Source organism: Taudactylus pleione, unplaced genomic scaffold, assembly GCF_031769625.1.
Source record: "Taudactylus pleione unplaced genomic scaffold, aTauple2 ptg000997l, whole genome shotgun sequence".
Lineage (NCBI taxonomy): Eukaryota > Metazoa > Chordata > Amphibia > Anura > Myobatrachidae > Taudactylus > Taudactylus pleione.
The window spans coordinates 350,484-360,474 of NW_028285398.1; the positions used below are offsets into that span (position 1 = coordinate 350,484).

A 9,991-nucleotide genomic window follows, 5' to 3' on the forward strand; every position below is an offset into this window, starting at 1 on the left:
TTAACAAGAAGTCAGTGGTGGCAGCACAGACCTACTAGTACCACACATTATAGTAATCATAATATAGAGACCCAAATCTGTATCCTTTACAGTCACACTGCTAAATCCACTGTACTTGTATCTTTGGTCTATACGGAGGCCATGTTAATTCTGCCACACAATGTATTCATTCACCCCTATCACACTAGAGCATTACGGGCTGGCTTTTATATCTTCACTGATAATGCCCTGCACACATCCTATAAGGGAAACGCCAACACTATTAGGGTTTAATTCTCTGTTTATTCAGCGTGGGTCCAGGTGATACCACAAGTGACCACCGGGGACACCGGGCACTCAGCTGCTCTCACAGAAGAAGGTGTTACAAGCCACCGTTAAAGAGGCCACCAGAATGACAAACTCCTGAAAGTCCACCTCCCCATCTCCATTCTCGTCCAGTTCCTTCATGATCTTGTCTACAGACGAAGCATCTTTCTGGGTCTGTCAGGGAAAGGTAGATGGTTAGAAGAAGACAACAGCAGGAAGATCTTCTAATAAAATGAGAGAAGGGAAGAATCCCTATATGAGTGCACTATTACTTATAATAAAAAAAAAAAAATAGAACCTTTATTATAATTCTTAAAATACACCCTTGGGTGAACAAACACCGCAAAATACACCTTTTGAGTAAGCACAAGCTCAACTCGTGTCTAGGCGTTCTCTGCGCCAGTCCTAAATGTGAATACCTAGAATTTGAATGTTATGATAGAAATTGAAGCTCCCCTGGACTGATAGTAATTCTAGCTGCAGCTATTACACTCAGAGCAGGAGATACACCAGGCTCACGGAGAGGAGACATGTGGCCAGACTCAAACACCGCCACTCTATATTATACTATTACCCCGTGGGTATGAACCAAGATATTAATTGGTGACTAACGGGAACAGGCACCTGTAAATTGGAGGAATTACTGGCAGGCTGGATACTCTGTAATGATCTGTTTGTTATCCACTATTAAACCAGACTCGAGATTGTTACAGTGTTGCTGTTCTGGAATCAACGTGGTGTTGTGGAAACACAATTACAGAGAAATGGTCTATAATGAGTCACGTCATAATATAACACCCTAGTAAGGGGATTCATTTGGTTGATCTATTAGATCTGTAAGCCCACATGATTATAACTGGATCTTCTCAAATGAGACTTACACACGTGGGTTCAACTAATTGCTGATGTTCTCAAATTATTGGCTGCTTAATAGAGATTATCTCACTCATTGAATTTAGGAGCATAATAAATTTACTAGGTACACTATTAAGTGTATATGTGACAATATATAGGACATAGCAGACATATTTTAATATGTTCTGTTATATGTAATATTGTATGTTTTTTGCTGTGTTCACCCAAGGGTGTCTTTTAAGAATTATAATAAAGGTTATATTTTATTTTTATTATAAGTAATAGTGCACTCATATAGGGATTTTTTCCTTATTTTGAAATAATGTATAATGTCCCTGAGTAGCACCCCCTTACCTGATCATTAATTTATAATAGGAATTTAAGGGTTCTTTGAGAATTTGTTTTGAATATCAGTCCTTGGTGCGACCTTTCTTCCATCCCCCCCCCTTACCCTTATTTGTGTATTATTATTCTTATTAGCATTTATTTATATGGCGCCACAAGTGTTCCGCAGCGCCTTACAAAGTACAAAAACAAATTGTATACAAGTGACTTACAGAACAATACAATACAGGACATGGATAATATATATTGCTACATTAGTGACCATATCACCCAGATAAGCAACAGAGCATAAGCAACCAAGTGTTAGGTGCCCTAGTGGTGAGTAAGAAGTAAATGACACTATAGTAAGGAGAAGCACAAGAGGGTAGATGGCCCTGCTCGTGAGAGCTTACATTCTAAAAAGGTGGGGGAAGACAAACTGGGTTGACACAGATGGGGTAGATGGGGACGAATGAGCATGTAGCAAGGAGTTAGAATGATAGCTGGAAGGCTTTGATGAAGTAGTGGGTCTTGAGAGCCCGTTTGAAGGATTGCAAACAGGTGGAGAGTCTGATGCGGAGTGGGAGAGAGTTCCAGAGGTGGGGAGCAGTGCGGGCAAAATCTTGGAGGCGGGAGTGGGAGGAAGTAATCAGCTGGCATGAAAGGCGGCGTGCATTAGTTGAGCGAAGAGGGCGGAGAGGAGCGTGAAGGGAGATGAGATCAGAGATGTATATGGGAGAAGATTGGGTGAGGGCTTTGTGAGCAAGCGTGAGAACCTTAAATTGGACTCTGAAAGGGAAGGGGAGCCAGTGTAGGGCTTGTAGGAGAGGGGAGGCAGATACAGAATGTTTGGAGAGGAAGATAAGCTGTGCAGCAGCATTGAGGACAGACTGGAGAGGAGAGAGATGGGATTTGGGGAGGCCAGATAGGAGGAGGTTACAATAGTCCAATCTGGAGATGACCAGTGAGTGTATGAGGGTTTTAGTAGCATCCTGGGTGAGATAGGGTCTGATCTTAGAAATATTTTTGAGATGGAAACGACAGGACTGTGAAAGGATAGCAGGATGATCTTCATTATCTCTTCAGATTACCATCTAGTGAGGCCTAAGTGTTGCAACAAATAGTAACCATGGATAGATATAAACTATGGAGTTTACGAGGTACAGCCGGAGCAATACAGAACTTTTTCCTACTTAAAATTAATATACCAGATGATTAAACCCTGATGGCACTTCAGCATGAAATCACCTGTTGAACACTCAGATGTTCTGCTGCTGCCCTTTGACAGATTTAGAATTTTATCACTGTCCTGCTCAATGTTCCGGGGCCCCATGCGGGCCAGGGGGCCCCCCGCATGCACCAGGAAATCTGACACTAGAGAGATCCCAATATAATTCCCCAAGTCCAGCTTGTGGTCCAACTCACAATTGAGGCTTCTCTGCTTTTACATGGTGCACTATATACATATTGGTAATGATGACCCCGCTGGTACACGTGTCCCATGGGCATAAAAGTGGTATCTCACCTCCAGATATTCCCCAAGCTCGTTCTGCAGTAGATCTCTCAGCTCCCTCCTGCTCAGCTTGTGCTTGTCCCCCTCCCGGGCTGAGTACGTGTGGAAGACAGAGATCAGGGTTTCCATGGCGCCTTCCAGCTGGGAAGACATCTCTAAATGGTTTGGTCAATAGGCAGCAAAGGTTGTAAATGTAAGGTGCAGTCCGGTATCTAGGAAGAATAAGAGCAAGATCAGTTATGGTGGATGGGCAGTGGTCAAAATACCGGGGACACACAGCGATCGGAAATCCTATGCGAATACCTGCCCATATATAATGTCTGCACAAGCCCCTGGCCTACAGAGAAGCCATCATCTCTAGTTACAGCACCGGTGCTGGGTGCAGAAGATGGAACTGAAAATGGCGTCCTCCCTGCATACGCGGGACTCAAGATTGGTAGCTACTCTGGCTACACAAAACACTTCAGCCATTGGGGAGAAGCAACTGATATGCATAGGACTCGTTCATACCTGCTCTAAGTTGTATGTCGGCTGTACATGCATGCGCAGATTGCTTAACATTGATATGCAGATGCATTAGACTCAAAGAGCAGGTGGGATAGCAAGGTACATAAAGACACATGGTATGTGGAGATTAGAGAAAAATAAAGAGCATAGGAATAAGATGGAAATGTTTCAGTAAAACAAGTTAGGACAGAGATAGGAATGCCTTGGTATTAGATGGGGGGATAGAGATGGGAAGGTCTCAGTAGAAGATGGGGGGATAGAGAGGGGAAGGTCTCAGTATAAGATGGTGGGTTAGAGATGGGAAGGTCTCAGTATAAGATGGTGGGATAGAGATGGGAAGGTCTCAGTATAAGATGGGGGGTTAGAGATGGGAAGGTCTCAGTATAAGATGGTGGGATAGAGATGGGAAGGTCTCAGTATAAGATGGGGGGTTCGAGATGGGAAGGTCTCAGTATAAGATGGTGGGGTAGAGATGGGAAGGTTTCAGTATAAGATGGTGGGGGTAGAGATGGGAAGGTTTCAGTAGAAGATGGAGGGATAGAGATGGGAAGGTCTCAGTATAAGGTATAAGATGGGGGGATAGAGATGGGAAGGTCTCAGTATAAGATGGGGGGATAGAGATGGGAAGGTCTCAGTATAAGCTGGTGGGATAGAGAGGGGAAGGTCTCAGTATAAGCTGGTGGGGTAGAGAGGGGAATGCCTTGGTATTAGATGGTGGGATAGAGATGGTTAGGTCTCAGTATAAGCTGGTGGGATAGAGATGGTTAGGTCTCAGTATAAGCTGGTGGGATAGAGAGGGGAAGGTCTCAGTATAAGCTGGTGGGGTAGACAGGGGAATGCCTTGGTATTAGATGGGGGGCATAGAGATGGAAATGTCTCGGTGTAAGATGGTGGGGTAGAGATGGGAAGGTCTCAGTATAAGGTATAAGATGGGGGATAGAGATGGGAAGGTCTCAGTATAAGGTATAAGATGGGGGGATAGAGATGGGAAGGTCTCAGTATAAGATGGTGGGGTAGAGATGGGAAGGTCTCAGTATAAGATGGTGGGGTAGAGATGGGAAGGTCTCAGGATAGGATGGGGGGATAGAGATGGGAAGGTCTCAGTATAAGGTATAAGATGGGGGGATAGAGATGGGAAGGTCTCAGTATAAGATGGTGGGGTAGAGATGGGAAGGTTTCAGTATAAGATGGTGGGGGTAGAGATGGGAAGGTTTCAGTAGAAGATGGGGGATAGAGATGGGAAGGTCTCAGTATAAGGTATAAGATGGGGGGATAGAGATGGGAAGGTCTCAGTATAAGATGGGGGGATAGAGATGGGAAGGTCTCAGTATAAGCTGGTGGGATAGAGAGGGGAAGGTCTCAGTATAAGCTGGTGGGGTTGAGAGGGGAATGCCTTGGTATTAGATGGGGGGATAGAGATGGAAATGTCTCGGTGTAAGATGGTGGGGTAGAGATGGGAAGGTCTCAGTATAAGGTATAAGATGGGGGGATAGAGATGGGAAGGTCTCAGTATAAGGTATAAGATGGGGGGATAGAGATGGGAAGGTCTCAGTATAAGATGGTGGGGTAGAGATGGGAAGGTCTAAGTATAAGATGGTGGGTAGAGATGGGAAGGTCTCAGTATAAGATGGTGGGGTAGAGATGGGAAGGTCTCAGTATAAGATGGGGGGATAGAGATGGGAAGGTCTCAGTATAAGGTATAAGATGGGGGGGATAGAGATGGGAAGGTCTCAGTATAAGATGGTGGGGTAGAGATGGGAAGGTCTCAGTATAAGATGGTGGGGTAGAGATGGGAAGGTCTCAGTATAAGATGGTGGGGTAGAGATGGGAAGGTCTCAGTATAAGATGGGGGATAGAGATGGGAAGGTCTCAGTATAAGGTATAAGATGGGGGGGATAGAGATGGGAAGGTCTCAGTATAAGGTATAAGATGGGGGGGATAGAGATGGGAAGGTCTCAGTATAAGATGGGGGGATAGAGATGGGAAGGTCTCAGTATAAGATGGTGGGGTAGAGATGGGAAGGTCTCAGTATAAGATGGTGGGGTAGAGATGGGAAGGTCTCAGTATAAGATGGGGGTTAGAAATGGGAAGGTCTCAGTATAAGGTATAAGATGGGGGGGATAGAGATGGGATGGTCTCAGTATAAGATGGGGGATAGAGATGGGAAGGTCTCAGTATAAGATGGTGGGGTAGAGATGGGAAGGTCTCAGTATAAGATGGTGGGGTAGAGATGGGAAGGTCTCAGTATAAGATGGTGGGGTAGAGATGGGAAGGTCTCAGTATAAGATGGTGGGGTAGAGATGGGAAGGTCTCAGTATAAGATGGTGGGGTAGAGATGGGAAGGTTTCAGTATAAGATGGGGGGATAGAGATGGGAAGGTCTCAGTATAAGATGGTGGGGATAGAGATGGGAAGGTCTCAGTATAAGATGGTGGGGATAGAGATGGGAAGGTCTCATTATAAGATGGGGGGATAGAGATGGGAAGGTCTCAGTATAAGGTATAAGATGGGGGGATAGAGATGGGAAGGTCTCAGTATAAGATGGGGGGATAGAGATGGGAAGGTCTCAGTATAAGATGGTGGGGATAGAGATGGGAAGGTCTCAGTATAAGATGGGGGGATAGAGATGGGAAGGTCTCAGTATAAGGTATAAGATGGGGGGATAGAGATGGGAAGGTCTCAGTATAAGGTATAAGATGGTGGGGTAGAGATGGGAAGGTCTCAGTATAAGATGGTGGGGTAGAGATGGGAAAGTCTCAGTATAAGATGGGGGGATAGAGATGGGAAGGTCTCAGTATAAGGTATAAGATGGGGGGATAGAGATGGGAAGGTCTCAGTATAAGATGGTGGGGATAGAGATGGGAAAGTCTCAGTATAAGATGGGTGGATAGAGATGGGAAGGTCTCAGTATAGGATGGTGGGGTAGAGATGGGAAGGTCTCAGTATAAGATGGTGGGGTAGAGATGGGATGGTCTCAGTATAAGATGGGGGGGATAGAGATGGGAAGGTCTCAGTATAAGGTATAAGATGGGATAGAGATGGGAAGGTCTCAGTATAAGATGGTGGGGTGGAGATGGGAAGGTCTCAGTATAAGATGGGGGGATAGAGATGGGAAGGTCTCAGTATAAGATGGGGGGATAGAGATGGGAAGGTCTCAGTATAAGATGGGGGGATAGAGATGGGAAGGTCTCAGTATAAGATGGGGGATAGAGATGGGAAGGTCTCGGTATAAGGTATAAGATGGGGGGATAGAGATGGGAAGGTCTCAGTATAAGATGGTGGGATAGAGATGGGAAGGTCTCAGTATAAGATGGTGAGGTAGAGATGGGAAGGTCTCAGTATAAGATGGGGGATAGAGATAGGAAGGTCTCAGTATAAGGTATAAGATGGGGGGATACAGATGGGAAGGTCTCAGTATAAGATGGGGGGATAGAGATGGGAAGGTCTCAGTATAAGATGGGGGGGATAGAGATGGGAAGGTCTCAGTATAAAATGGGGGGGATAGAGATGGGAAGGTCTCAGTATAAGATGGTGGGGTAGAGATGGGAAGGTCTCAGTATAAGATGGGGGGATAGAGATGGGAAGGTCTCAGTATAAGATGGTGGGGTAGAGATGGGAAGGTTTCAGTATAAGATGTGGGATAGAGATGGGAAGGTCTCAGTATAAGGTATAAGATGGTGGGGTAGAGATGGGAAGGTCTCAGTATAAGATGGGGGGATAGAAATGGGAAGGTCTCAGTATAAGGTATAAGATGGGGGGATAGAGATGGGAAGGTCTCAGTATAAGATGGTGGGGATAGAGATGGGAAGGTCTCAGTATAAGGTATAAGATGGGGGGATAGAGATGGGAAGGTCTCAGTATTAGATGGGGGGATAGAGATGGGAAGGTCTCAGTATAAGATGGGGGGATAGAGATGGGAAGGTCTCAGTATAAGGTATAAGATGGGATAGAGATGGGAAGGTCTCAGTATAAGATGGTGGGGTGGAGATGGGAAGGTCTCAGTATAAGATGGTGGGATAGAGATGGGAAGGTCTCAGTATAAGATGGGGGGATAGAGATGGGAAGGTCTCAGTATAAGATGGTGGGGTAGAGATGGGAAGGTTTCAGTATAAGATGTGGGATAGAGATGGGAAGGTCTCAGTATAAGGTATAAGATGGGGAATAGAGATGGGAAGGTCTCAGTATAAGATGGGGGGATAGAAATGGGAAGGTCTCAGTATAAGGTATAAGATGGGGGGATAGAGATGGGAAGGTCTCAGTATAAGATGGTGGGGATAGAGATGGGAAGGTCTCAGTATAAGGTATAAGATGGGGGGATAGAGATGGGAAGGTCTCAGTATTAGATGGGGGGATAGAGATGGGAAGGTCTCAGTAGAAAATGGGGGGGATAGAGATGGGAAGGTCTCGGTATAAGATGGTGGGGTAGAGATGGGAAGGTCTCGGTATAAGATGGTGGGGTAGAGATGGGAAGGTCTTTGTATATGATGGTGGGATAGAGATGGGAAGGTCTTGGTATATGATGGTGGGATAGAGATGGGAAGGTCTCGGTATACGTTGGTGGTATAGAGATGGGATGGTCTTGGTATAAGATAGTAGGTAAATATAGGTAGGTCTCAGAGAGATGCAGTGAACATTGGTGTGATAAAGTATCTTACCATGTGTTTGGTAGTATGTAGTTTCACCAGACTGTGACCTCTACGGCAGAGACGGTTCCCCCTCAACTGATGATATAAATGGTCTCCCGTCAGCTTTTCAATGTTCTCTTTTCCTCTCCTCCCTCCACTGTATCCATTACATCCCAAACAATGACACCTGTTTCTCTCGGGTATCAATGTCCTGTTTTACATAGTATCTCTGTAACATCACCTTGGAGACCACAGTAACCAGACTCTGGATATGTGTTTAACTTTCTGGGAGGCTGAAAATGGGGATGCTGATTACAGTCTGCAATAAGTCATGTTAGCTACTTGGGTAACCGAAGTGTGAAGAAAATTATGTATTCCCTGCACCCCAAAAACAGTGTCCTCCTGCTGTGCCTGCCTAAACGTACCTTCCCATACCCCACCAGTGTCCTCCTGCTGTGCCTGCCTGCATGTACCTTCCCATACCCCACCAGTGTCCTCCTGCCTGCACGTACCTTCCCATACCCCACCAGTGTCCTCCTGCTGTGCCTGCCTACACGTACCTTCCCATACCCCACCAGTGTCCTCCTGGTGTGCCTGCCTGCATGTACCTTCCCATACCCCACAGTGTCCTCCTGCTGTGCCTGCCTAAACGTACCTTCCCATACCCCGCCAGTGTCCTCCTGCTGTGCCTGCCTGCACGAACCTTCTCATACCCCACCAGTGTCCTCCTGCCTGCACGTACCTTCCCATACCCCACCAGTGTCCTCCTGCTGTGCCTGCCTGCACGTACCTTCCCATACCCCACCAGTGTCCTCCTGCCTGCACGTACCTTCCCATACCCCACCAGTGTCCTCCTGCTGTGCCTGCCTGCACGTACCTTCCCATACCCCACCAGTGTCCTCCTGCTGTGCCTGCCTGCACGTACCTTCCCATACCCCACCAGTGTCCTCCTGCTGTGCCTGCCTGCACGTACCTTCCCATACCCCACCAGTGTCCTCCTGCTGTGCCTGCCTGCACGTACCTTCCCATACCCCACCAGTGTCCTCCTGCTGTGCCTGCCTGCACGTACCTTCCCATACCCCACCAGTGTCCTCCTGCCTGCACGTACCTTCCCATACCCCACCAGTGTCCTCCTGCCTGCACGTACCTTCCCATACCCCACCAGTGTCCTCCTGCTGTGCCTGCCTACATGTACCTTCCCACACCCCACCAGTGTCCTCCTGGTGTGTAGGTACGGCCATCAATGGTTTGCCAACGATGGGTGATGGTTTTGCCATTGAAGGCGGAGATCAGATGGCTGAGAAATGGCAGCATTTTTATCCCCTTGGCGCAGCGGTCATGGAGCCTAGACCAATATACCACTAGATAGTAAGCTTCTTGGGCCAGAGACAGTCTCTCATGATACTAGCAGACTTTAAACTCCTTGGGTTAGTGTCTTGCAATAGGCTAATCGATTGTAAGCTCCATGGTTCAGAGCCACCCATTACACCACTACATTGTGATTCCCTTGATACAGAGGGCCTGAAGTAAACTGGACACCTCTTGCCGCGCGTCCGCGTCCTATCCGTATGCTTGGTTTGTTTCTCATCATCGCGAACTTGTACCAGACCTAAACTAGGTGCCTGTACAATTCCTGGAAACGGACGCATAGACCCTTACCAGTGTTGCCAACTCTGAAATGGAAAACAAGCAACCTGTAAGTAAAAAACAAGCCCAAACCGAGAGAGCCCAATTTATGGGGGTGTCTTTGTCCTCACTCTCTACCTGCCTAACGTCCTTTATTCCCCCTCTTCTGTAACCTAAATATGTTAGTGTGTGCACAGCCTTATTATCTGCCTATATTGCTTTTCTCCCTCTACACC

General features: G+C 46.7%; 1 protein-coding gene across 1 annotated transcript; it reads right to left on the bottom strand.

Moving 5' to 3' along the window:
• Positions 1 to 262: 262 nt before the first annotated feature.
• Positions 263 to 8,238, bottom strand: S100A1 (S100 calcium binding protein A1). The gene is made up of 3 exons (XM_088460969.1): positions 8,160 to 8,238; positions 3,011 to 3,210; positions 263 to 480 (listed from the first exon to the last, which is right to left on the bottom strand). The coding sequence occupies exons 2-3, from the start codon at positions 3,149 to 3,151 to the stop codon at positions 337 to 339; spliced, it is 285 nt and encodes a 94-aa protein (XP_088317095.1). The 5' UTR covers positions 3,152 to 3,210; positions 8,160 to 8,238; the 3' UTR covers positions 263 to 336.
• Between the last annotated feature and the right edge of the window lie 1,753 nt (positions 8,239 to 9,991).